The sequence below is a fragment of the Crotalus tigris genome, unplaced genomic scaffold, assembly GCF_016545835.1.
Source record: "Crotalus tigris isolate CLP2741 ecotype Arizona unplaced genomic scaffold, ASM1654583v1 scf7180000019173.45859301935:6455823, whole genome shotgun sequence".
In the NCBI taxonomy this organism is placed as follows: Eukaryota; Metazoa; Chordata; class Lepidosauria; order Squamata; family Viperidae; genus Crotalus; species Crotalus tigris.
In genome coordinates, this window is record NW_024097414.1 from 3303094 (window position 1) to 3330442 (window position 27349).

The 27349-nt window shown below is 43.4% G+C and overlaps 2 protein-coding genes across 3 annotated transcripts in view; both read left to right on the forward strand.

The window, feature by feature from the left end:
• LMTK2 (lemur tyrosine kinase 2) overlaps positions 1-15336 on the forward strand; it is a 28112-nt gene extending 12776 nt beyond the window's left edge. Inside the window, exons 5-14 of one of the 2 annotated variants that reach the window (XM_039360874.1) lie at positions 124-242; positions 593-680; positions 4809-4942; positions 5399-5483; positions 6593-6714; positions 7176-7325; positions 8007-10731; positions 11334-11460; positions 12061-12309; positions 13127-15336. In XM_039360874.1, coding sequence (XP_039216808.1) covers positions 124-242; positions 593-680; positions 4809-4942; positions 5399-5483; positions 6593-6714; positions 7176-7325; positions 8007-10731; positions 11334-11460; positions 12061-12309; positions 13127-13155 — 3828 coding nt within the window. In that variant the 3' untranslated portion in view covers positions 13156-15336. Of the gene's footprint in view, positions 1-123; positions 243-592; positions 681-4808; positions 4943-5398; positions 5484-6592; positions 6715-7175; positions 7326-8006; positions 10732-11333; positions 11461-12060; positions 12388-13126 lie in introns of those variants that run through there. The other variant, XM_039360873.1, reaches the window with a different exon arrangement.
• Positions 15337-18226: 2890 nt separating this feature from the next.
• On the forward strand, positions 18227-23664 carry BHLHA15 (basic helix-loop-helix family member a15). Its single transcript, XM_039360875.1, has 2 exons — positions 18227-19233; positions 21874-23664. Exon 2 carries the CDS (start codon positions 22048-22050, stop codon positions 22558-22560), a length of 513 nt encoding a protein of 170 aa, XP_039216809.1. The 5' UTR covers positions 18227-19233; positions 21874-22047; the 3' UTR covers positions 22561-23664.
• The last annotated feature ends 3685 nt before the right edge of the window (positions 23665-27349 follow it).

Consider the following 27349-nt stretch of genomic DNA (forward strand, 5'->3'; position numbering starts at 1 on the left):
TATCCAAGCTTGGCAACTTTAAGTCTCATGGACTTCAACTCCCAGAATTCCCCAGCCGGCCATTGCATGCCAGGATTGTTCTTCTTTCTGAAGTGGAACTGAGATTTAATTCTTTTGTTTCAGGTTCTGCTGGGGGAGATTTACACCGGCACTAGCGTAACCAGAGTCATTGTGAAGGAGTTGAAAGCCACTGCAAATCTCAAGGAACAGGAGCGGTTTTTGAGATATGGGGAGCCATATTTGTAAGTGGCCTCCTCGGCCTTTCCTAAGGGTACATTTGGAGCAAGTAGAAGAGCAGTAACAAACTTGGCCTGCCCAACCAGGCACTTCACCCATTCCCAAAAATCTCAAGCCAGGTTTAATTGTAGGAAGGTGAGCCTAGAGCTCTGGTTAGTTGACAAATGGGAATAGGAGGAACATTGCATGAGCCGCTGCAAAATGTTTCATGGTGTTTAAGTTTTAAAATGTTTTCCAATACATCAGCGGACGGAGAATAATTCTCCTTTCCCACCCAGATTTTGAATGTCACAAGCCACAAATACAAATAATCGTTCCTGGTCTTTATATTTACTTTCTGGATTTTTCTTTACAGTATCCTTCAGCATCCCAATGTTCTCCGCTGTACCAGCCAATACGTGGAAGCCATTCCTTATCTGTTGGTATTTGAATTTTGTGACCTGGTGAGTCAATGAAATATCAGTCGCGATCCATTTGAGTTCGATGTCCATCTTGCTGATGGTTCCCTTAGAAATTCTGCAAAGTTGAGGAAGATGCTTTTTTTTTGTTTGTTTGTTTTGCCTTTCTTCCGCTGGAGCAGCGAGCTGAGGAAGGAAGCACCATTCGTTGGTAGTCTTAGGTGAAAGGAATGCCAGATGACCTGTTGCATTTGTCCACGGCTTCATCTGAATAATTCTTGTGGCTTGCCTGGATTCCAGGTAGCTAGAATAAACAAGCCAAGTGGACAATAGAAACCATGAACTGGTCTGATAAAATAGAATAAAGGTCAGTTGGAGATCTGTAAGGTTATTTTGCAAGGCAGGTTGCTACACATTTTAAATGCTTTAATGTGTTTGCCTGCAGCCAAAATGTGTTACAATCCTTATTTCAGTGACATTATAGGACAGTGGCATTTCCTAGCAAAGCTGCCCCTGCCCTTCCAGATTCGTTTTTTTCACTTACACACACATACCTGTGAAATACATAGATCTAGGTCAGTCTGGCCTCTTTATGATAATTCTGTAATAATTTCTTGCATCTCTAGAGATATCCAGTGCTAATTCTTTTTCATTTAATTTCCTGGCCTCTGAGGAAGGTGACAGCGGTTGTGTAAAATAAACTGGCATTATCTTTTTTCTTCTTTTTTTTCTGGTGAAAAATACATACTGTTTGGATATATTGTATGTGCATCTGTGTGTTTTCACAGTTCTGATCATTTCAGCTCGTTTGCAAGCAGCAAGTGGCATATTAAACCTAGCAGAAAGCACTTTCTTCCTGTTCACACAAAACAGCTTCAGAAACGGCAATGGTTCCGGACTTTGATTCCGTGCCCATAATTCATATAAGGACTTTGCTCCTAAGGACATGGTGTAATGCAATGAACTTTGCATATAAAGGGGGCTGGAGTCCATAAGCACACCTGCTGCTCTTTTAATCATGGCCATTGGAAGACATTGCGGTCTGTTTTAGTCCAATTCAAGCTTGTCTTGAAAGCAGAAGAACATAATATACAACAGCTGCGAAAACACACTTCACTGGTTGCAAATATATGAGATGAGGGTAGCTTTTGTAAGTGAGAAAAAGAGTGGGAGGTGATGCTAGTGTTAATTTGCATTTGTGCCCCTCAGCCCTCAGCGAACACATACATTTATAGCTACAACTGCACGCAAGAACATTGGTGAAATGAGGTGGTAAAAGCGTCTTCTGATTTAAGCAGATGAGTCCCGGTTACTTTGCTACACAGTCACATTCCCATGTGGCCGCTGGCGTTGGCATTTAGAAGGGGTTGGAGCAGAATTTTAAAGTGGTAAACTTGGCCTGCTTTGTCAGTATTGGTGGGTATGTTCTGATTTATCTAGATCTAATTAATTTATCTAGATATCAGAGAAAGAAGCAACTTAGAACTAAAGAGAAATTTCCTGACAGTCAGAACAATTAACCAGTGGAACAACCTGCCTCCAGAGGTTGTGAATGCTCCAACACTGGAAGTTTTTAAAAAAAGACTGGACAGCCATTTGTCTGGAATGGTATAGGGTTTCCTGCCTGAGCAGGGGGTTGGACTAGATGATCTTCAAGGTCTTCTTCTTCTTCTTCTTCTTCTTCTTCTTCTTCTTCTTCTTCTTCTTCTTCTTCTTCTTCTTCTTCTCCTTCCTTCTTCTTCTTCTTCTTCTTCTTCTTCTTCTTCTTCTCTCTTCTTCTTCTTCTTCTTCTTCTTCTTCTTCTTCTTCTTCTTCTTCTTCTTCTATTTTCCATTCAGTTGTGTCTGACTCTTGGCGATTCTATGGGCCTGGTTTTTCCACATCTTCCAATCTTGCACTGCTTCTTTGAGTTGTTTGACCCTCTGGCTGGTGTCAGCTTTGATGGTCTTCAGCCACCCACTGTGTTCTTTGACTGTCTGGTTTCCTTTTACCATTAACTCTCTCAAACAGAATGGTTTTCTCCAGTGAATTCCCCCACCTGACGTGGCCAAAGGAAGTGAGACGCAGTTTTGTGATTTCGCCTCCTAGTGACACGTCTGGTCTTATTCCCTCCAGTACTTACTTGTTAGTCCCCATTGCTGTCCAAGAAATGGGCAGGAGCCTATTTTAATATTTTCTGGCCGTTTTCTAAACCAGCAATTGCTCTCTACTCTCCCTTTGTCCAAGATGATTGTATAGTAAGCTTACACGGTCCCATTTAATCTATAATTAACTAATGGTGTGGTGTTTTTTTTTTCCCCTGTCATCATGGAGGAGGTTCCCCAGGTTAAAAATAGGGTAGTAACCAGTTTAATAGCTGTAATAAATTAGCCGATGATATGTGGCCCATCGGCACACCAAATTCCTTGTTGATAGAATGACGAATGGTGAGCAGAGATTTGCATTGTAAAGTAGATGTGCTGTTTCAGTTCCCCGTAAGGTGGTGCCGGTATTGGCTGGAGCAGTTAGTGCCCAGCCCAAAGATCTGAAAGCACCGTCCTAACTTCACATAGTCGCTAAAGGAAGGACTACCCATAATGCCTTTTTGAGATGTCTTGTTGAAACCTTGACACTAAAGCTGTCATGAATGAACTTGTCAAAGATTAGAAAGGTGTCACCTTAAGCACTCCGTAGCTAATTAACCAGGATTACTCTGGAGCTCTTCCCAGGGGGAGCCCTTGCGTCCTCTGGGACATCAGTATCCGAAGCAAATATAGCTTTGCCCTGTCTGCCTGCCTCTCTGTTTGCTGATGAGAAAGACAGCCTGTAATTAAATTCAAAAACAGAAAGGCTGCTGCATGCTGTGCTTTGAGCAGTAATGTCCTAGGGCTATACCTCTCTCCCCCCCCCCGAATTAAAATAGAATAGAATTAGAGTAGAATAGAGCTGGAAGGGACCTTGGAGGTCTTCTAGTCCAGCCCCCTGCTCCAGCAGGAGAACCTATAACGTCTCAGACAAGTGAATGTCCAGTCTCCTCTTAAAAAATCTCCAGTGATGGAGCACCCACGATTTCTGGAGGCAAGGAGTTCCACTGGTTGATTGTCCTCACTGTTAGGAAGTTTCTCCTTAATTCCAGGTTGCTTCTCTCCTTGATCAGTTTCCAACCAATGTTTCTCATCCTTCCCTCTGGTGCTTTGGTGAACAATCTGGCCCACTCTGCCTTGTGGCAGCCCCTCAGATACTGGAAGACTGCTATCATGTTGCCCCTATTTCTTCTTTTCTTTAGACTGGCCAAACCCAATGATGCATTTAGAGTCAAGAGATCTAAGAAAAGTAATTGGTTTTAAAAACGAATAAATGGACTTTAGACTTTACAGCAGCCTGTGATGATATAGCAAGTCCTCTCCCCCCCCCCTTTCTGGAAAATTGTCTTTTTTTTTCTCTGCTGTTGCACTGCCCCCTAGTCAGTTCTGTTCAGTGTTTCTTTCACTTTTCCAGCCAGCTTAATGTCCTGCTAATGTCTTTTTGGCCCCTAGGAAATATTTTTCTGCTATTCCGGACTTTGTAAACTTTTAAGTCTTTAAGTCTTCAGACAATTAAATATTGACTGAAGTGCTTTTGTGGCTGAAACACATTGTTATGTGTCTGTGTTGTAACTTATTTCTCTGGGGCAGATTCTGATTTCATCTACAGTAAATTATGGGCGTTATGACATGTTTCTGGATATAGTATTTCCCTTTTAAAAGATTTCAGAAGACTTGAACTATTATTGGAGAACTGACAAACATTGCAAAGCCCAAGTGTAAGTTTTCTTTGCCCAATCATCACAACTGCTACTTTACTTTTCTTACGGTACTTATATTTTTTTCTCTCTTAATTCCTCATCCTTTTTTCTCCCAAAGAAGAGTGATGGACATACTTTTTCACCTTCCTACAATTTTAAACCACAATGTTTCATATCCGGCTGCTGGGTGGCTTTAATTAAGGACCAGCATGTTTTTGTGTGTCTCTTGTATGGCACCTTAGGGGACTTGAAATTTAATGACAGTGCTCTTTCTTAAGTATCAGTTTATTTATAAATACTGCCAGTGGTCTGGTTGATGGGCAAGTGTTAAACTATGTGTTTAGTTGCTGTTTCGTTAAAGTATCTGGCAGGAGAGGCTGTTTATAACCATCCTCAAATTGGTTTTACAGGGTGACCTAAAAGCCTACCTTTGCAACGAGCAAGACAACATTAAAGGAGATTCTCAAATAATGCTGCTACAGAGGATGGCCTGTGAGATTGTGGCGGGACTTGTCACGATGCACAAACACAATTTTGTGCATGGGTAAGTCTTGAAACGCTGAATGCCATGGTGGTTCTTTGACGTAGCCTTAGCAAAGTAGAGTGTCATGGATAGCTGGGGAATTCTGGGAGTTGAAGTCCAGACTTTTCTTAGAGTTACCAAGATTGAGAAACATTGCTCCAGATGGCACTGTTTGCTAAGGTTGACCTAAGGTCTCTGACTCAAAGAATGCTGGCCAAGAAGCAGAAAATCTATTTGCAATCTAATTGCTGATGATCATTCAGGTTTAAAATAGCAAGACAAATATAACAGTTGAATGGCTGTTGCTATGGCACTTGAGAACCAAGCTGGATTTAAAGCTGAAATCTACCCTCACATTCTCAAAGATAGCTTAAGTAGCATTGGTTATGCTCCTGAAATTTCTCATTTCATCTTGTATTGAGATTTCAGTTTTTCTCACTGCGATATTCCTCTGTTATTATTATTTTTGTTTTACAGAGATTTAGCTTTAAGGAATTGCTTCCTTACGTCTGATTTAAACGTAAAAATTGGTGATTATGGAATAGGATTCAGTAGGTACCAGGTAAGTCAACCCATTTAGAAGACCTGATTTTGACAGAATCGAATTATTATTTAAAACCCTGTTACTCAGTTGTTGGATGTTATCCTATACTATCCAATACATTTACATGTGGACTGATACTGACTTGCAAATAATTATCAGAAAGTGCCAGGCTACACTGAAGCACCTCCATTCTTCTCTTCCTAGTTGGTTTTGCCGACATTGGTCTGTTCCGGGTCCGTGTTGACTCAGGGCAATGAAAGGCGTGTGTGTGAAAATATATCCCCCCACCCCACCTCATTCTAATCCAGTCTGGACCCAGCTTAATGAGACTGTTGCATTTTCCTTCAGGGGAGAAAGATTTCCCGTATTGCTTACCTCTGAAGACCACATTCCAGAAAATGCTACGAGAATACAGCATGCCCAATTACATTTTTTTTTTTTTAACCGAGAGAAGAGAATATGTAGCTCAGGGTTGAACTGTAGGGTCCTTGGTGCTCCCTGAGCTTGGTGGTTTTCTTGCAGACCTTTCATGACCCAACTAGGGAACATCATCAGTGCTAGAAGGGAGGAGGAGGAGGGGGAGGAATGAGAAGAAGAACAGAAGGAGGAAGACTGTGGGATCCTTGGTGCTCCCTGAGCTTGGTTGTTTTCTTGCAGATCTTTCATGACAACAACAATAATAATAATAAAAAAAAAAAAGTTGGAAAGGACCTTGGAGGTCATCGAGTCCAACCCCCTGCTCAGGCAGGAAACCCTACACCATTTCGAACAAATGGCTGTCCAGTCTCTTCTTAAAAACTAGAAGGGAGAGAGAGCAAACCCCACTCCCTTCTAACACTGATGACGTTCCCTAGTTGGGTCATGAAACGTCTACAAGAAAACAACTAAGTTCAGAGACCACCAACATTTTCCTTCTCATTCTGTTAACTGTTTATAATATTCTTGTGCTGCTCTTTCAGTTCTGGGAAAAAAAACAAAACAAGGAAGGGGTTTCTAATTCCCGGGACACTTTTCAGTAGTGGAAAATAGACCCAAGGGTGGGTGCAGCTAAACAGAACGAAAGGCGGTTAATTCCTTTCGATACGCCCTTCCCTTAAGACCTACGTTTGAATGTCCTTTCCTGCTAGGAAGATTATATTGAAGCAGATGAAAACAAACTCGTGCCCCTCCGATGGACAGCTCCAGAACTAGTGACCAGCTTTCAGGATCGGTTGCTAACAGCAGAACACACGAAATACAGCAACGTCTGGTAGGAAAATGCAAAGTTATAACAAGGGTGGTGGAGGAATGTGGATTCATAGATCACAAAATCAACCATGATTCCATAAGGTGATGTTCACGGTCTCAGTAGCTCTTAATTTTATTTGTCATAATAATTGGATGATAAAAATGTGCCCAAATTCTAGACACCGATAAACCAAACCAATAAAACCTACCACGGTAAACAAATCCATCCTCCTAAGGACTTTTCACCCAGTCCAACCAATTAAGTCTCCCCCACCCCCAGCTGTATTTTAAAACTTAAGACCCTCTCCACTACAGCCTTTTGTGACACAGAGAGGCACAACACGAGTCGGCTCCTCATATTTGTTCCAGCCTACTCTAAGTAGCGAATCCTCTGAAAGTGTGAACAACCCCGGGGCAAAGAAGCTGGGATCCCACGAGCCCTGTCGTGAACTGACATCTTACTGAAGCCTCCTCTTTCTGCAGGGCCCTGGGAGTGACACTGTGGGAACTTTTCAGTGGCGCCACGAAGCCTTACTCCGAGCTCTCTGACGAGGAGGTTTTGACGCAAGTCATCAAAGAGAAACAGACCAAGCTGTTGGAACCCCCGCTTGAGCAGCCTTATTCTGATCGATGGTGAAAACACCACATTTTTTTTACTTTCAGTCGAGCTCTGTTATAAAATAAGAATTTCAGTGTGGTTCAAAAAGCTTGAAGCATTTTGCTAGCCTACAAATGATCGGGGGGAGAGGGAGGGAGGGAAGAAAGGAAAGGAAAGAGGGAGGAAGGAAAGGAAGGAAAAGAAAAAAGGAGAGAAGGAAGGAAGGAAATAAAGTAAAGGGAGGGAGGAAGGAAGGAAAAGAAAAAGGGAGGGAGGGAAGGAAGGAAAGAAATAAAGTAGAGAGTAAAGGAAAAGAAAAAGGGAGAGAAGGAAGGAAATAAAGTAAAGGGAGGGAGGAAGGAAGGAAAAGAAAGGGAGGGAAGGAAGGAAAGTAGAGAGGAGAGAAGGAAAGAAAGAAAGTAAGTAGAGGGAAGGAGAGAAGAAGGAAGGAAAGTAGAGGGAAGGAAGGAAGGAAGGAAGGAAGGAAGGAAGGAAGGAAGGAAGGAAGGAAGGAAGGAAGGAAGGAAGGAGCTGAGTTAAGGGTCATTTGTGGATTGTCTCTCTACTTGTGATTTCTACAGCTAGTTAAACAATAAAAACTTTCCAGCTAAGATCATTTTGAAAAGCAAAGTTACTTTTAAAAAATGTCAAAAGAACGCTTGCCCTGGCGCAGTACTCTTGTGTCACAAACCGTACTTGAAATCTCATCCTTACAGGTATGAAGTTCTGCAGTTCTGCTGGCTGTCTCCGGAAAAGCGAGCCACGGCCGAGGAAGTCCACAAGCTTTTAGTCTATCTCTGCATGCAAAGCCAAAGGGATTCCGTAATTGATCCTGAACAGTGGGACGACCTCAAGCCGAACGTTTCAAACCGAGAGCCTTTGGGGAGCTCTGCCTTTCCGATCCTGGATCATTTCAACGGCAGCCGGTTTGGCCGCGAGATGGAGGAGGTTCTCACGGTAACCGAAACGAGCCGAGGACTCAACTTTGAGTACATTTGGGAGGCCGCCAAGCACGACCACTTTGAATGCAGTCAGTCAAACCCCGTTGAAACCAAGACTTACACAAACATCTTCTTCCCGGTGGAAGTTTTTGAGAACACGCTGACCGAGCAAGGGCCTGGAGCTCAGGTTGAAAGTGGACAGGAAGTTTCCCTGCTGGTGCCTGGAGAACTTCCTGTGTTTAACGCCCGCAAGCCTTCGGTGGGAAGTGATTATTACATCCAGTTAGAAGAAAAGATTGGAGGCTGCAGTAGCCTCAACTTTGACCACCAGGTGGCTGAATGGACGACAGAAGTGGACAGTTCTGAAGTTCTGAACGACAAAAAGGGTCACGTTGTGGTTCTAGAACACTTTGCTGCTGAATCTACCACCGATGGGGATATTTTCTGTAATAATACAGATCCCAAGGAAGAGAATTTGCACAGGGCTGACCCAGTTGACCCTTCCCCAAATGGTGGCGTTGACAAAAATGAACAATTGGCAAATGGCAGACTTGGTAGACTTGATTTAGCTGATATAAATGATATTCGTCTGGAGCTGCAGGCAATTTCATTCTCAGATCCTGAGGAATCTACCTGTGGCCTGCCCAAGAAGGAAAGCTCTCCGCTTGCTTCTCAAAATGATTACTTGCAGGAAGATACCTCACAGGAGTCTGAACTTAGCCAGCTGACTTTAGAGGAGCTATCTGACAACTTCCTTTTTCTTCAGGAGAAGAATCTATTAAAGCAGACAGCGAGGAACCAAACCGATAAAACAGACCCACCAAATATGAACTCTTTGGGAGTTGAATGTAACATGAGTGGGAAAGTTCATGACACTAAAAAGGACTTTCTTGGGCGAATAAGGGCACTTCCTGGTTCCCCTGTGATAGATAAGCAGCTCCTGTTCTCCTTTTCTAGCCCTGGGACAAGCCCTCCTAACCGAATAGTTGGAGATAACTCTACCCAGAATCCTGCTGCTTCTTGCATTGGAATGAAAGAAGTCTCTGAGCTCGGTTCAACCCAGGTCAAAAACCAGACCGATGACATCAGCTCATGTCCTGGTGTCACACTCAATGCTCAAGAAAAAAGCGAGGAAAATAAACAGGAACTTCAACACAGCCCTCGTGCCTGGGAGCTGAGCCATGAAATAAACTCTAAGAAATCAGAAGAAGATAACTCTGATCTTCTAAAGGGAAGTGGTAGAACGTCTCAAGTTCAAAGGTCTGACAGAGAGGGTCTTCTCCCCACAGATCGTATCAGTCATGACAGCCTACTAGAAGACAGTTCCTCGGGGTCAACCCCAAGCCTGGGACAACTGGCAGATACACCAGACTCGTTTGAGACATTAGACATTAACGAAGGTTTAGAATCCTTTGAGCCAGAGAGCCCTCAGAAATGTCTGCCCCCCGATAAACCTGCCGATAGCGGTTATGAAACTGAAAATCTAGAATCTCCCGAATGGACGTCACATCTTCTGGGCAGCAATTCTAACGAATCAGCTTTATCTAACGCCGGGGGAGATCTTTTGCAGGAGAACCCCGTGGTCATCGTGTCGGCAGAGGTCAATTCTTACGCCGACCCAACAAAGATGGATAATTTTGAAGCAACCCAAACAGTTCTGGAGGGCACCCATAATTCATATAGAGATTCGGCCTATTTTTCCGATAACGATTCCGAGGTAGATAAGAAAGCGGAGGTCACAAATCCATCCCAAAAGCCAACAGTATTAGCCAAGGACCACCCGGATTCCTTTGAAATGGAAAAAGCTGGGAATACAGAAAATGCTTTAAGCAGCAATGAAGTAGCTAATTATCAGTTCATCCATGACCTGACCTCACCGCTGGATGTGGATGGAGAAGACCACGAGTCTGACGAAAGGAAACAGGAGTGGCTTCGTAAAACCGAGGATACGGCTTCGTTGCCGCAGCTCCCTGACCTAGAACGCATAGTTGAAGATGAAATATATGAGGCTTTCCCTACAAGTGTCTCCTGCACAGGCACCAGTACGGCAGATTTTTTCCCCGAGGGTGATCTGAAGCTCATGCCCACCTTGTACGGTGCTCCAGACACCTTTGAAACATCCTTCTTGGGTCAGCTTGAAGGCCATAAGCTGAAAGAACCAGACATTGAAGGCAAATATCTCGGTAAGCTTGACGTGTCTGGGATGCTGGATCGCTCCTTAGACGAGGAGGATGCGGACGAGGAGGATGGAAACAGTGACGATTCGGAGGACGATATGAAGACCTTCCATCTCCAGGGGCTGAGCTCTGACAGCGATGAGGATATTATGACGCATCAAGTGCCGGAGATCATTAGCGACGGCAACGATGGGAAGCATCTGAGAAGCTTGCTGAAGCAGCCAAAGCAACAGGAGGGGAATAATTCTACCGAGGCCTTTCAGAAGAATGGGAAAAAAGCAGTAACGTTCTTTGATGATGTCACTTTATATCTTTTTGATCAGGTATCTTTTTTCTCTCCCCCCCCCCACTTCGTTCTTTCAGAATAGACTCTCTAAAAAAAGGTTGTTTCCTTTTCTGCCTAGGCAAGGCAGAAGAAATCCTATGTCCTGTGTAAAGAAGACAGATTAGACTCTACACTGTCTGTGCCCACTGCTTGTGCCCACGTAGAGAGAGGAGCACACTCAGTGCTACGTCATTAGCCTGGCTTGGTGTGAGACGCCAGTCCTGTCCAATTCATGTCCCTCAAAAGTGACAGAAGGACAGGAAAGGTCAAGGCAGCAACAGTCATCTTGGGGAAAGTATTTTTAAGTATTTAAGATTCCCCTGTTTCTACAAAAAGTGAATCTGCCTTCCCCGTTGATTTTGCTTATCCGTGTGTGTGTGTGTGTGTGTGCGTGTGTGTGACAAAAGGGTATCACGTGATCCTGGGACACTGCAACTGTCCTAAATCTTTTGATCACCTGACCACAGGAGAGGCTATAACGCTTATGTAAAAAACGGTCGTAAGTCACCTTTTTCAGTGCCGTTGTCCCTTCGGTTGCTCAACAAGCTACCCATAAGAAGCTAGCTGCGTGGTGTTGTGTTTTTTTAAATCCTTTTTTAGGAAATGCCAACCAAAGAACTCGGAAAGCGTATTGCCGAATCAAACTCCAATCACACTCCCGCCCTTGCTGCCAGTTTTGGTTACTTGAATAAATTCACCAGTTCGGAAAGCTCTACGGACGAAGAAGGTATCCATTCTGCTTCTCTTGGTTATGAACATTATAAAAATAGGTCCCCTAACCAGATAACCCTAAGATTTGGCATTGCCAGCTAACATCGTTCCTCTTAACGTCTGCAGAAGGTTTGTTTTCCAGTTAAATTTCTCCAAACCTCAATTTTTCCAGGCAAGCAGATCTTGCTTTATCACATCCAAGCAAGCTTGCCTTTTTTTGTTTTTTAACCGTTTTGTTCCCTTATCTGACAATTCCAAAATTCCATCAAAATAAGCACCCTCTAGAATGGGGGCGCCGATAAGTTTACTCTGCACGCAGAAGGCTAAATGGTTGTTGGGAACCCCTATTTATCAGGGCATTTTCAAACCAGGTTACCAATAAAGGAGAATATTTATAGCTCGGGGTTGAAATGAGGGGTCCGTGATGCTCTCTGAGCCTGGTTGTTTTCTTGCAGACGTTTTGTGACCCAATTAGGTAACGTCATCAGTGCTAGAACTATGCTGTTGATTTGAAGCATCCTTGATAGAGAAGAACCACGGGTTTCAATGGGTTTTAATGGACATCAGAGGTCCCTCTTCTCTTCTCTGAAATGTCCCTGTGATCTGCTTGTTCCAGGAGGTTTTGAGTGGGACGATGACTTCCCTTCTCCTGGGCCCTCCGTGATTTTGAAGGCAGCCAGCACCCTCATCAGCTCCAAGACTTCCTCTCTTCAGACCTCAAAGTACCTCTCTCCTCCACCGCCCCTCCGAAGCCCCGAGCAGGACTGGTTCCGCCCTTCCCCTTACTCCAGGTTCTCTATCTCACCCGCAAACATTGCAAGCTTCTCACTCACTCACCTTACAGACTCGGACATCGAACAAGGAGGTGAGTGTTTTCACCAGCGTGATCTTGAGAGCTAGGAGTTTCCTACACATCAATAAAGCAGGTTCTTCATTTGCCTCATTTTCATTTTTTTTTTTTTTTAAAAATCATGGAACTGGGACATATTTTTACTGTGCCAATGGCCTGGTACTGAGTGTTTGGCTACACGCTCCGATCCCCTAGAGAAACGCTGTTTGCACTTGGCTGAGGTGCTGATTAGATAAGCCGCATTGCTTGTTGCAGCCGGTAAGTCCAGCGTTCGAGATAGGGCAGCTTTCTTTGATGTCCCCCAGCCGTGACATTGAAGTGTGCAATTGAGATAGTTGCGCTTGGGAGACTTGCAGGTGTGCCCACGTTGCGGGTTTTGTAATAGGAGGTGGAGAACACCACCTTGAACATCAGAATGCCCCTTGCAAAGAAGGGGAGGGGGGGGGGAAAGCCTGATTCCAGCCCTCGGGGAAACTACTATACCATCCATATGGGGTGGCTGCCTTCAGCACACCTTTTGCGTAGGGAATTTTAAAGATTCTCCCCCTTTCATTTCAATTAATTTAGTCTGCTACAAATTACCACAACCAATTTAGGCCTAAAAAAAAAATCTGCAGAGTTTAAACCAGTGTTTATCAACCTTGGCCACTTGAAGATGTGTGGACTTCAACTCCCAGAAATCTGGGGATTCCATGCATGGCTGGGGAATTCTGGGAGTTGAAATCCACTCATCTTCAAGTGGCCAAGGTTGATAAACACTGGTTCAGAGGGTCCTTCCACAAGCAGACTCTCCCAAGTGTTTGCAATTGTAATGACTTTGTTTCCTCAACAGGGAGCAGTGAAGATGGAGAGAAAGATTAAGAGCTGGAAGCTTCTCTCTCGGTCCGTCCTGGCGATGGTGGGGGAAACACCTCTGCTTTGGACTACGAGCCATTTAAAAGATAAAAGTTGCATCTGAAGACTTACAATTAAGTCCTACAATCCAATAACCCATAAAACGACGGAGAGATCACGTAGTCAGAAGCGGAATTTGGAGTGGATGCATTTCACAGTGTACTACCGGTATTTTTGAAAAGCGGTGCATTTTGCATTTCCTCTTTAACAAATTAATAATAATAATCAAAAACAGACCTCCCTATGCTAGCTCTCTCCCAGTACTTGAAATATCCTCCAGAGGATTTGTACCACAGTGACATTCTGGTTTATATATAGGATTGTAATATACTTTTTTGGGGGGAGGGTGGGGGTGTAACCATGTATTATCTGTGCGAACGTGTAAAATTGTATATAGTTGAGTTGCAGATAACTACATTCCTCGATTGGGCTGAGAGCTGTGGTATAGCCAGCCATATTTTGCAGGGTTTTGCTCCTTGCTTAGCTGTAGGCGTGCTAGTTGTGTCCTTGCCAAGTCCTTTTGCATTGTACAAAGCCTTCTGGACCAATGGGAATTGTAGTACTGGCTTATTTAAATTGGTTTCATTTTACTCTTGTGTCTCTTTCCAGACAATCTTCTTGTCAGAGAATGCAGAACTTGAGTCTTCTGGTAGTTCATTTCTTTTCTTTTCTTTTTTAAGGATTTCTCCCACTTGGAGATAAAGAGGAAGATAATTCTCACTTACAATTAACGGGGGTTGGTGGATCAGCTTGTTTTTATTTGTAGTTGGTTAAAAATGGTGACGGTGATGGCCTACTGTTTCTTGAGTTTTGCTTGTTTTTTGTAAGGGAAATTGTCTGGGGTCTTGTTGGATGTGTGTGTTTGCGGTATGCCCATCCAAACGATCCCCTTGGTTACTGGACAACTTCTAGAATTCTCCATGTCCACTTGAAGGATCTGTCAGCATCTGGTCGCCATCCGATAGGAGATTGTTTCACTTCCGCCATTAGTGACCTTTCTTTTTGAAGTCAGGTACTTCCCCCCCCCCCACAAAAAAAGAGGCTTTAATAGATTTGGGTTCCTGGTCTTCCTGGTTCTCAAGCATGAGTGTGAATCACAACAATCTTCAGTAGATCTTTGGCTTTTCCATGACTGATGTAAAGGAGGCTTCCCGTAGGTTTTCTCCCATAAGAGTTCTCAAAATAATTGTCACAAGATCTTTAAGGATGCAAGCTGCAACTTATGAGCTAAATAGGCAGTAGTTCCTTCACCCCAGTTGTTCTAGCCCTGCTTAAAGGATCTTTTCTGAGCTCCATCAACTTTGTATAGACCTGTCTGAACGTTCCTAAAATAGGAGAAGGCCAACTGCGACAAGCACAGTTTTAGTTACACGTTACGTAGGCAAGTACGGTAGCTCTCGCTCTTTCGCTCTCTTTAAAACTTGATTCTCATTCGAAAAACAAGCCTTTGTGCTGTTTTGTACCTTTTGCTCCCACAATTTGGCAGAGGAAGAATATGCTTGCAACCTATTTGTAAAGCTGTTGGGTCATCCTACAAAAGGAACTGCTGAAAGTACGAATTTTGGAGAACTTCTCAAGAGAATGAAAAAAAAAAATACTGTAGGGTTGGACACAAGCGTGTGTATTTTTAATCCTTCATCTGGATTAGTATCTTGGAAGCTTATGTGAAGGATAGCAATGCATAAAATAGGTAAGCATCTTAAGAATTCGGAAAAACAGTAGCATCCTGAGAAATGCTTTTGCTTCTGGGGTTCAGCTTCAGCACCTGCCAACGTGCTCTGCTCTTAGGGGGTGGTCCTTGACAGATCCAACATCTCCTCCTTGACTGGCAGCCTCGGGTCTGGCCTTCTCCACTCTTGGAGACACTTGCAATCTGAAGGGAGACCTCTTCTAAGATGATCATATGTAGGGAACTCAGAACCGAGTATTCTCAACTCTTGTGTTGGGTCGCAGAGTCTGCCTTGGCCCTTGACCTTGCGTGTTAGGAATGTGGATGTTGTCTGTGGCAGATGTCCCCAGGATACGCTTCAAATAACATGAGATCAACACTCCCTTCAAGGCAGAAGACATCTTAATGGCGAAGACCAGTTGGTAGAATTGAGCCAAATGGATGTTACTATTCCTTCATTTTGGAGTCTTGCAATTGACCCAACATGCGTTCAACATTGCAGGGTTTTCTCCAGATTCTGGGGCATCTTCCTGTTGCCTTGCCCCTCCCCTTCCTTCACTTCACTTTAATCCTATGTCTAAACTTTAATACGAATTGCAAACTCCTCTTTTTGGATAAGCCTGGGGCACCTCTTGTCTTACTGAAAAAGTAGAGTTCCAGGTACTCCATTGCCCCAGGCTGCGCCAGAAATCCTTTCTGTGTGGTTGAAATATACATCTCTTTAGGTATTCAAGCTTTTAAAATTAAAGTATGAGCCATTGAAAGTCCCACATTAGTTGTGTTTGGTTTTTTTTAGCTGAGGTGGTATGCTCAGCTTCCCAAATCTGACCCAGATTGTCTAGGTGTCTTAATAAATCCCTAAAAGATTGATTTATGTATGTTCAAGGCCAGGTTATATCTTTTCCTTGAATTGAAGTTCCTGAATGATTACTATTTTTGCACTATAATTTCCCTGACGATCTGGCCTGGTTTGGAGAATTGGAGCAAGTTTGGTGTGTTGTTTAGAAGAAGTTCTGGCTGGCGTTATTTCTGTATTCTGCAGCCTTGTTTCTCTCAGAGCTTGCAGATGGCTCCAAGTGGCCTATGGATGCCTTAGGTCAGGGGTAGGCAACCTTGGCTCTTTTATGACTGGTGGACTTCAACTCCCAGAATTCCTGAGCCAGCATGGGGCAAACTTTGACCCCTTCATGACTTGTGGACTTCAACTCCCAGAATTCCTGAGCCAGCATGGCTCAGCTTGGAAGCCTCTCCCTTTCCCCTCAGCATGGCTGGCTCAGGAATTCTGGGAGTTGAAGTCCACGAGTCATAAAAGAGCCAAGATTGCCTACCCCTGCCTTAGGTCAACCATGGTCCTTCTGCTCTAGACTTCAGTGTTGTTACTTCTCTTCCTGTCACCCCAGCTCAGCCCACCTTTAGTCTGTGACCTGTTCATTTGAACAGCTGAACAACTTTAGCATCGGTCCCTGTGTGGGTCTACATCAGGGCTCTTCAAACTTGGCCCTTTTATGACTTGTGGACTTCAACTCCCAGAATTCCTCAGTCATAAAAAGTCCAGGTTCGAAGACCCCCTGGTCTACATACATGCATGTGTATGTACCAGTATGGAGATGATGGATGGAAGAAGCTTTCTGGTTGTGACATCCAGCCTTTTGAAGGCAGCTGAGCCTCGCCAGATGTTCCCAGCGGCCCCAACAGTCCGCTGGTCCTAGTTTCTGAGGTTCTTCCAGACAACCAAGAGGTCACGTGCTGGCGGTGGCCCTTTGCACTAAAACGTCTGTGTGATCCGGAGCTCAGGAGCGTTGCAAGCAGGCCTTTTGTTGGGAGTAACTTGAAAAGGAGAAACAGCGTCAAGCCGGGTGTCTTTACACAGTTCTCTTACCTAGGAGAAGGCTTTGTTTACGGTAGAGCTGCTGTTTGAGTGATGCACAAGCACGCAATTTCAGGAAGGCTCCTAAGCCCCCCCAGATAAACCAGTTTGTCAGCCTTTTCTTTTTTCGGAATGGACCAGTAGCAGTTCTATGGAAAGCCACCATCACCGTCCAATATTTGTAATTAGGCTAAATGGCTAAATCCTTTCCGAGTTCCGTCCTCTAGAAATAAACGCTGCTGGGTTTTTTTTGTTTGTTTGTTTTGTTTTGAAATGAAAGTTTTCTTTTTTTAAAAAAAAATGACACTAATGAAAGCTGCTCGTGTGTACATTTTAAACACTGTTTTAGATTAATTAGTATGCAGATTTTGTTTTTCTTTTTGTTTGTTTTTTTGAGAGCGAGAGAGACAACTTGGAGGGGTTGTACAGAAAAACAGTTGGCTAAAATTTTATGGGGGGCCAAGGGGCTATTTAGATTGGAAGTATAAATGTGACTGCTTTGGGAAAAATAGCCTTACTAATAGAAAGAGAGGGCGGGGTAGCCAATAGCCCCCGCTTTAATTTGTATAAAATACTTCTGAAGAGAGAGAAAAGAAATTAAAAAATGTCTCTAAGGAAATATTCTAGAGGAGAAATATTGGATGAAGAGCAGATAACAAAATGTTATGTTCCACAGCCTGGATTTTTTTTATTTAATTTTATTTTTACTATTCAGTTAAAACTTGAATGAATTTAAGACGTCCGGTTCTGTTTAGCAATTTGTCTATGATCTTGCACAGTGGTGGGTAATGGTTAAAGCCGTTTCAGTTCTGTGTATATACAATGTTTTATTCTATTTGTACATCAGGAAATTTATGTAACAAAATCATAGGGGAGAAATTTTCCGATTGGGGGTTTAATACAGCGATGAGGTTCGTGGCAATATGCTAGCTAATTAAATTCCAGGTCGAATTTATCTTTAAACTGTGTGTAAATTTTAAAAACTGTAAGATTTCTACTGTACATTGATCATGCATAGTGTGATCCAAGGCTGCTTGTAATTTAAAGAACCTTATTTAATATTCAAAATAAAAATAAAGCTATATATTTATAAGCCTGGCATCTTGATGTTTTTCTGTTTGGATGCGCTCCATGGCGTGTGACATTGGTGGATTGATTGATTGATTGATTGAATGATTATATGTCATCAGGTTGCTTTCCTAGCTCCACATAGACCGATTTTCGCCACCTAAGGTGCCATTTAAAGAGGGTGAAATGTCCCCGTAGACTTTATTGTCTTCACATCGGCTAGTTGGTCTAAGACAGGGATAGGTCACCTTGGCTCTTGTATGACTCGTGGACTTCAACTCCCAGAATTCCTGAGCCAGCCATGCTGAGGGGAAAGGGAGAGGTTTCCAACCTGAGCCATGCTGGCTCAGGAATTCTGGGAGTTGAAGTCCACAAGTCATAAAGGGGGACATAGTTCCCCCACGCTGGCTTAGAAATTCTGGGAGTTGAATTCCACGAGTCATAAAAGAGCCAAGGTTGCCTCTCCCTGGTCTAAGAAGCTCTGTGGTTACTTTGTTCTACAACGTTTGCTAAAGTTAAAAGAAAAACCATAATGTTTGGAGGTTGAATAAATGAATTTTTAAGCAGATATGAAATCTGATATTGGCCGGAGTGTATATGTGTGGTTGTGTGTATGTGTGTGTGGTGGTGGTGGGGAATCAGAAAGAAGCAACCAGGGGAACCAGTTTATAGCTTGGCCTGCACCCAACGAGAACATTAAAGTACAGTTCTTCCTTTCTCCCTTTCTTCCAGCCTGTAATTTTCCCCTTGGATCTTCCACCGTTCTTATTTGAGCTAGATGGGCTTTTCCCACCACAAAATCTTACAGATCAGAGCCTCAGCTTCTGAGGATCAAAGTTCACTCTCCTAGTTTCGGCTGTGTCCCGCGTTGTTGCTTGCCCCCGAACCACAGCTGCCCCACCTGAGAGTCTTGGGAGTTATAGATGAACACATCTGGGAAACGCAACAGCTTAAGGAAGGCCGAGGAACTTCATGGGAGACGGTTGCGTTGGGCGGCCATCTTCCTCTCCCTGCTCAAAGAAACGTGGGCAATCAGGGGAAAAGAATGGCTCAGCTTCAGTTGACTGAAAGGCTTGAGAACCCCAACGTGGCCATCAGCGCCGTCACCCCAGCTTTTCCCAAGAGTACTGCTCCAAATTCTGAGCCTGGGCCCTAGAATCCAAGTCTGAGCTGCAGCCACCCGGTGAAATAATTCTACTCCTAATCTTTCCGTTCTTGGCTTCTTTGCAATAGACTGGGCCATGCCAGACTCCGCCTCCTTACCTGTTAGTGCATTAAAAGTGACGTGTCCTAGCCCAGGTGAGCAGTTTGCAGCAGATTGGGATGGGCAGTCGGCCTGCTTCCTGGGTGATGGTCACCTTCTTCGTCTGAGGCCGGGTCTACGTCTTTAGGATCCGTGCCAGGTGGGAACGGTTAAGGATGCTGTTGGCATCTGCTTCAGGTAGGAATCTAATCCTTTCTGGGCAAGGATTTGGGAATGAAAGAAGGGGTTATCGAATCGATAGCTCTTGCAGAGTGGCCTACAAAAAGTCTATCCTACAGCGCACAACTAATCTCTCTTGAAATGCCTGCCTTTAAAAATCCTCTTTCCCTAAATGGCGGGCTTAGGAACCTTGGAGGTCCTCTAGTCCAACCCCCTGCTCAGGCAGGAAAACCCCGTACCATTTCAGGCAGGTCGTTTTCCAATCTCTTGTTAAAAACCTTCGGTGTTGGAGCACCCGCAACTTCCAGAAGCAAGTTGTTCCACTGGTTAATTGTTCTGACTGTCAGGAAATTCCTCCTTAGTTCCAGGTTGCTTCTCTCCTGGATTAGTTTCCATCCCTTGCTTCTTGTCTTGCCTTCAGGTACTTTGGAGAACAGGTTGACCCCCCCTCTTCTTTGGGGCAGCCCCTTGAGATATTGGAACGCTGCTATCGTGTCAGCCCTGCCTGGTCTTTCTTTTCATTAAACGTTTTCTGAGTTTCAAATGAACCTCTCTCTCAGAAAAAGGAGGAATATTGAGACTTTTAGTCATCAATGACAAAGTCACCCCCCCCCCTGAATGAACAGAAGAGTTACTCAAACACCAATTGCCTACTTGGGCACAGACCTAGGTTGGCAACCCCATGGATGTGCAAGCTAAGAATTGTGGCTTCTTGCAATGGCTGGTCCCGTGTATCAGACCCTTAAGAACCTGTTTCGCTGAACGGAATACATTTTGCCCTGACAGTGAGCTGAAAATGGAAAAAAAAAACAAGGCTGGCTTAATTTGATGCCTCTCCCTCTGAATTCCCTTCCCTTCTTCTCCCTCCCTCCCTCCCCCCTCCCCCTTTCTTTTTTGGATGTGAACACTTGATTAACCTTTGTTGCAAGGACAAGCGATTAGATTGTTCTGTATTGTACATTGTACATTGCTTTGCCTTATAACAACTCTCGGCTGGTGTGCGTGTGTGTGTGGGGGGGGGTGTTGTGTGTTACTCCGTGTGAGCACCAGTGGGCTGTGGGTTTACTCAACATGTTTCATTCAGCTTCTTTCATCCTCAATTTAATTCTGGGTGTTTGTTACCTGGGACGTTTTCTCAGCTCTGCCAGACCCTTTGCATTCGTCTTTGAATCCTGTCCAATTATTTGCAAGTTTAGCTGCCTTAGCAAATACCCAGATAAGGTTATGTATCTAGCTATTTTACCCTTTGAAAGCAGGGGGGTAGGAGCGACAAAAGTTTTTAAAGGTATGTCCAGCCTCGAAATGTGTGTGTGTGTGTGTGTGTGTGTGTGTGTGTATTAAAAGTTTGCAAGAAAGTACGTTGGGCTTTGGTAGATGACATGCTACCACAAATAGAATAGGAATAGAATAGAATAGAATAGAATAGAATAGAATAGAATAGAATAGAATAGAATAGAATAGAATAGAATAGAATAGAATAGAAATATGGAGTAGAGTAGAATAGAAATATAGAATAGAATAGAATTACAGAATAGAACAACAACAGAACAGAATAGAATAGAATAGAAATATAGAATAGAATAGAATCAGAATCAGAAACCTTGGAGGTCTTCTAGTCCAGTTCCCTGCTCAAGCAGGATTACGGTCCTACACTGTCTCAGATAGGTGAATGTCCAGTCTCCTCTTAAAAATCTCCAGTGATGGAAGCGCCCACGATTTCTGGGGGAGACTGGATGGAGCTGAGCATTTGCTGGCTGGATGCCCTTCCTCATGCCTACGTGGAGTTCGCAGCAGATAATTATTATTACTAGGGACTAACAGTCGTAAAAAAAGGGAGTACACAGACTTTTTTTGTCCTGGAAATGCTTCTTTCTCCCCTATGCTGTGTTGTGTGAATGTCCATTTAGAAATAACATTGAAATGTTGGGTGCAAAAGATAAAACATTGAATCAAGAGGGCTGGAATGCACTTTTGAGATCTTTTAGTCCAACCCACTGCTCAAGGCAGGAGACCTTACACCATCCCAATCAAATGATTGTCCAGCTTATTTTTGAAAGCCGCCGTGATGGAGTATCCAAAACTCTGGGAGGGTATAAATAAATAAATAAAAAGCCACCCCTTTTTTTGTAAACATTATATTTTCATTCTTATTTGAATGCCAAGAAGCTTTGGATAGAATTACTGTAAATCAGTCTTTCTCAATGTTGGCAACTTGCTGGCTGTGGAATTCTGGGAGTTGAAGTCCAGACACCTTAAAGTCTCCAAGGTTGGGAAATACTGTGGTAGATCTTCTGTAGAACGTCTGTCGCAGTTCAACATATCTCAAAAGCTGATCCTTCTGTGTGATTTTAATATGCGGGTTTGATATAGAGGTTTTCACAAGTCTCTATAAGGGCCCCCTAAAAATAAATGGAAATATGTAGATAAACAAGATGGTTGGGTGAATGCCTGCCTTTAAACCCAAGAAGATAAGATGCTATCGTAAAACTCTCCCATGCAAGAAATTCCTTGAAAAATCAAAATAATAGCTTAAGAACGGGAAATGTTCTAGGTAGGTATCATTTCTTTCACCTCTAGAGAATTTTCATCAAATAAATCTCTCAAAAGTAATCTAGTCTTTTTTTAAAAAAATGTTGTTGTTGTTGTTATTATACACAGGATTCCCTGACTTCCATGGGTTCTGGCATGTCTACAACAAGATCCAGTGAAGTGGACAGCTGATGAAGATGTAACTAGATAAACCCTCAAGTTGATGTCTTTTGGATCAGTGTTGGGCATTTCTTCTGCTAGGACATGAAAGTCTAGTTCCTAGATCTTTGGTTGCAACGCACCATGAAGGTCAAGAGCAAAGGAACCAAGCGTCGGAACACCGTCAGTGAAGATGCTTTAGGCCAAGAATCTACCCAGAGCAGAGAGGATCTTCTGAGATGTTCACGGCGCAAGGAAAAGAGGAACAAAGAAAGCCCAAAGGTGACCGCCAAGCTCCCTTGGAGTAGCAAAGATCGGCGCTTGCGGAGGCTGGAGAGCAACGAACGCGAGCGCCAACGCATGCACAAACTCAACAATGCCTTCCAAGCGTTGAGAGAGGTCATCCCCCACGTCAGAGCTGAGAACAAGCTCTCTAAAATTGAGACCCTCACCTTGGCCAAGAACTACATTAGGTCCCTCACCTCCACCATTCTCAGGATGTCCAATGGACACCACCCGGTGGTTGAAGGCACGGGCTCCGAAGGCAAGTCCAAACTCTACGAACACTATCAACAGCAGTGTGAAGAAGGAGATGAACCCAAGGAGCAGCTTCAGAAGTACTCCACCCAGATTCATAGCTTCAGACAAGGCAGCTAAAGCTGGCTGGACCTCTGTGGTTGTCTTCCAGGGCTTAACCGTCCAGTGAATGTGTGGGACTTTTCTCCATAGTTTTGCAAAACGGAAGCCCAGTTTTGAACCTCTGATTTATGAGAGGACCTGGGCACGAACCCATCTTACATTCCTAAGTAGAGGGTTGCAGGATCCAATCTGGATCGATCACCGGGACCAAAGGTTTTATCTGCCGAGCTTTCGGATTCCAACTTTAGGGAACTTCTCTCTAGCAATGTGTGTGCCTTGGGCTGTTCTCTGAGTGGTACTACACACAAATCGCACACACTGCTAGAGGGAAGTTCTCCACCATAAGTCCAAAAGCTTGGAAGACTAAGCCTCTTGTCCTGGTGACCAACCCAGATTGGATCCTGCAACATTATCCTGAGACATGTCTGTTCATCTTCATTCATAAGTATAGGGTCTTATAGGCCGGATAGGGTCTCCTACTTGTGCAGGAGGTTGGTCTAGAAGACCTCCAAGGTCCCTTCCAACTCTGATAGTCTGTTATAATCCATCTGGAATGAAACTTTTTTTTTATAGTTTAGTTTATTAAAAAGTTAAGAACATTTTAATTTCTTAAAAAAGAAAAAAACAAACAAAACGAGATTCCTAGAATGAATGTAAATACTGCAAGCTGTTAGTTCTCCAGACCGTTGTTCAAGTTCAATTCCTATTAGTTGTAGCCCTTACAGTATGTCCCATGGAGAGGGATGTTAGTGTTAGCTCCTCAACATCTGGAGAAGAATAGATCCCACATTTCTGACTTTAAGGTCAAACTAGATGAATTCAATGTTAGTGGTTAGAATTTGTATGAACGTTGGATGCGTGTTTTTAATTGATAAATCAGCATGATAAATCATCTAACCAGGGGGGGAGCAGGACTTGTACATAAAAGGGGCTTTAACACCATAGTCTCCTTTGGGATCAGGAGAAAATATTTTTTTCCCCAGGAATTGTTTTTAGAGTTTTGATCTACATAGCCTATGTTTCGTGTTTCGATATTTTAAAATGCACAGATAGCCTTTTCTTTAGCTGTAATTTGTCTGTATTGTGCATGCTGAACACAGATTTAGATTTTCAATCAATGAATTCAGTAGTCAAGAGTGTTTCTGTGTTCTGGGACTGATGTTCCGCTGTTGGAAAGGAACATGGACAGATGTTTTCTCCAAGCTGCTCATGAAGACTGGACGACTGCAGAATCCTTGATCCCTTTCTGGAAGTCCTCTGGAGCTCTCTCACTTCCATGGACAGAGTTAGCAATGTTTTTTTTTTGTTTTGTTTTGTTTGTTTTTTTGTAGAGGTGTAAACTCTGAAGACTGAAACCAGGTCTAGATCTACCCTTACTTTAACCATCTAAAGGAAAATGCAAATCTCTTCTTCTAGAATAGCAAGATGACAACAGAAAGGCCATCTCTGGCCATGTTTCAAAGGCAGCCTCACTTATTTATGTAATATCTCTTATCCACTAGAGCACGTGATGTGTCACGACGTATCGCGACTTTTTTTTTTTTTTGCATTGCCGGCACTGGGGTGCATGCGGCCTCTGCATGATGCAAACCGGTCCGCAGGCTGGCAGTTTGACACTCATGCACTAGAGCAATGTTTCTCAACTTTGGCCACTTTAAGATGGCCGGACACCAACTCAAACATTATCCTTCCGCATAAGCCGTGGGATTCAGCCGGTTCGCACCACTTCGGCAGAACCGGTAGCTAATTTTTTGTTGCCCAGGCCCAGAATGGACTTCTGGAAGCGGCGTCCACACAGAGAACTGGCTGTTCACATATTTGAATCCCACCACTCCCTTCCTTCCTTCCTTCCTTCCTTCCTTCCTTCCTTCCTTCCTTCCTTCCTTCCTTCCTTCCTTCCTTCCTTCGGTGGGATTCAGCCAGTTTCCACCACTTTGGCAGAACCGGTAGCTAATTTTTTCTTGCCCAGGCCCAGAATGGACTTCCGGAAGCGGCATCCACACAGAGAACCGGTTCTTCATCTATTTGAATACCACCACTGAGCTGGACTATAACTCCCAGCTTCTCTTGTCAGCATTGCCCCACAGCCAAACTATGTAAGATTATCAGCCCCTGTAAAAGGGGGGAAATTTGGCTTGTGCGTTTCATTAAGCCACCTTCTAAACCATTGTTTTGCAACCTTGGCAAATTGAGGATGTGGACTTCAATTCCCAGAATTCCCCAGCCAGCCATGCGCTATATTCTTCCCTCCCCCAAATATTAGGTTTGGTTTTGACCATCCAAAGCTTTGTTGATCCTTGAGCCAACATGCTGGAGATCTGAAATGTTGGTGTCCTGTCTTAGTATCAATTGACAGTGTAAATAATCTTTAATAGCAACCACCGGCAATGTATTTTTCACAGGCTTTTGGACTAGAAGACAAATGGTAATTGATTGGGTGAACAGAAAGGTGTTTTTTGATTGAAAGAAGGAATGACCGAGAAGTTTATTTTGAATCGATGGGAAATTCTGTCCGGAAGAAACAGCAAACACTGAGGAATACAATAAAAGAATGAACGCCGTTATTAATAAAACAGGCTGGGTGTTTTTCTTTCTTTCTATTCTTCCTTTTCTCTAATGGACAGGAACATTTCTGGGTGAGCTTCCGATTCAAATTCCCGTTGGCGTTGGTTTCGTTTTTCTCTACCATAAAACGTGTATTTCTAACAAATTTACAGTCATTATGAACCGGGGAATAAAACTCAGCGCGTATATGTAGGGTTAAAAAGGGAGACGAGAAAAATTCATTCTGAAAACTAGTTATCAATTCCTTAATATTGCTTCCATTTAAAATTTTCATCCGGCATAAAACAATTACGATTTCCCACCCCGATTAGCATATATAAAATAAGATATAAAATAAGAATGGCTGGCCCAAAGTCTGGCTTCATACCTAAGGGAGGACTAGAACTCACCATCTCCTGGTTTCAACGCAGGGGCTTTAATCACTACACCAATTGACTTTCAGAGTAGATACTAGTTTAGTGTAAAAATGGGAACCCCCCCCCCCAGTTTGCCTCTTTTCCTGGAAGAACATCAAGTGACAACCCTCAAACCTGGATAGGTCTTGCAAGAATTCACACTTGCAAGAATTCACACATTCTTCTCCGCTTGAAGATCTCTACCTGTAAGGAAGTAATGAAATCTTCCCAGCCTCGCTGGAGATAGATAGGTTTTTGCTTACTATTCCATTATTTCATAGTAGAAGTGGCAGGCTGGACAACAGTGTCCTCTTTCACCAGTTCCTGTGGGGTCATCTGCTCCCTGAAGGTTCTTCAGCCGTGGTCAACTGTCAATCTATTTACAGCAACCAGTGCTTCTCAACCCTGGCAACTTTGAGATGCATGGACCTCAACTCCCAGAATTTTCCAAGCAGTGATGGCTCGCTGGGGAATTCTGGGAGCTGAAGTCCACACATTTTAAAGTTGCGATGGTTGATGAACACCCAGTTCTGAAAGACAACAAAAGCATCTCCGTGTTAGCTGAAGTGGTGATTCCTTTGTGGGAGACAAAGAGAAGACTTCTACAATGGCTGTGGATGGATGGGTGTCTTCTAACACTCAACGTTATGTAACCAATTCTTTAATCCCATTCAATAGTTGGGGGGGTAGGGCACCCAGGGACATATATTTAAACATATATTTAATTGGTGCCCAATTAATCAGAAATCATTCTGGGACAAACAAAAGAGAGAGGTAGCATTTTAAGAACAAAGATGACTCTGTTTTGTGCCAGTCGCTGATCCAATGAATTCGGAGCAATTTGTAAAAACGAAAAAACTGGGCATTCCGTCTTGGCAACGTACAAAGTGAAAAGTGACTGCTGTGATAACACCACCAAGATAACAAACTCTGTTCATGCCAAACACTAGAAAGGAGAAGACGCCGTACTATTATTTAAAAGAACATTTCTTTAGAGTGTGGTGTCTTTTCTTCCCGTAATCCAGCCGCTAGCTGTTTAGGAGCCAGCTATGTGTGTTTTCTGGAGAATAAAGTACATTTTATTTAAAGTCAGGTTTTTTTCTGTTTCCTTCTGGGGGGGAAGGAGCATCAGAACAATAGCTGCCTTAATCAGATGTCCTGAACTGGCCACCTTTTAACCCCGTTCACATTTCTTACCTTAAATAATAATAATAATAATAATAATAATAATAATAATAATAATAATAATAATAATAAATAATAATAATAAAGTTGGAAGGGACCTTGGAAGTCTTCTAGTCCAACCCCCCACTCAGGCAGGAAACCCTATACCATTTCAGGCAAATGGCTGTCCAGTCTCTTCTTAAAAACCTCCAGTGTTGGAGCATTCACCATTTCTGGAGGCAGGTTGTTCCACTGGTTAATTGTTCTCCCTGTCAGGAAGTTTCTCCTTAGTTCTAGGTTGCTTCTCTCCTTGGTTAGTTTCCATCTGTTGCTTCTTGTCCTGCCTTCAGGCGCTTTGGAGAACAATTTATCCAGGCATGACAGTCACACAGCAAGTCAGGCAATCTTTTCAACAGCCGAATGGCTGTGCACCTTCCCTTGTTTCCCTTTGGTGACATTCAAAATGTCCCCGTTGCAGGAGAACAAAGCCCTGGAAAAGGTGCACAAAGAATTGTTGGAAAAGGTCACCGTTGTTTACTGCTTTGGCAAAAGTGCCCTTGATCAAAGTCGAATCTTCTGCATCACTTAGGAAGAACAGGATAAGACTTATTAAACACAAACAATGCCGTCTTCATTGAGAACAAGATGATTTCAAGGCAGCTGCGGAGAACTTGATTTGTTCC

Excerpts from the sequence above, each read along its gene's own strand:
- BHLHA15 (XM_039360875.1), top strand. The coding sequence starts at position 22,048 with ATGAAGGTCAAGAGCAAAGGAACCAAGCGTCGGAACACCGTCAGTGAA.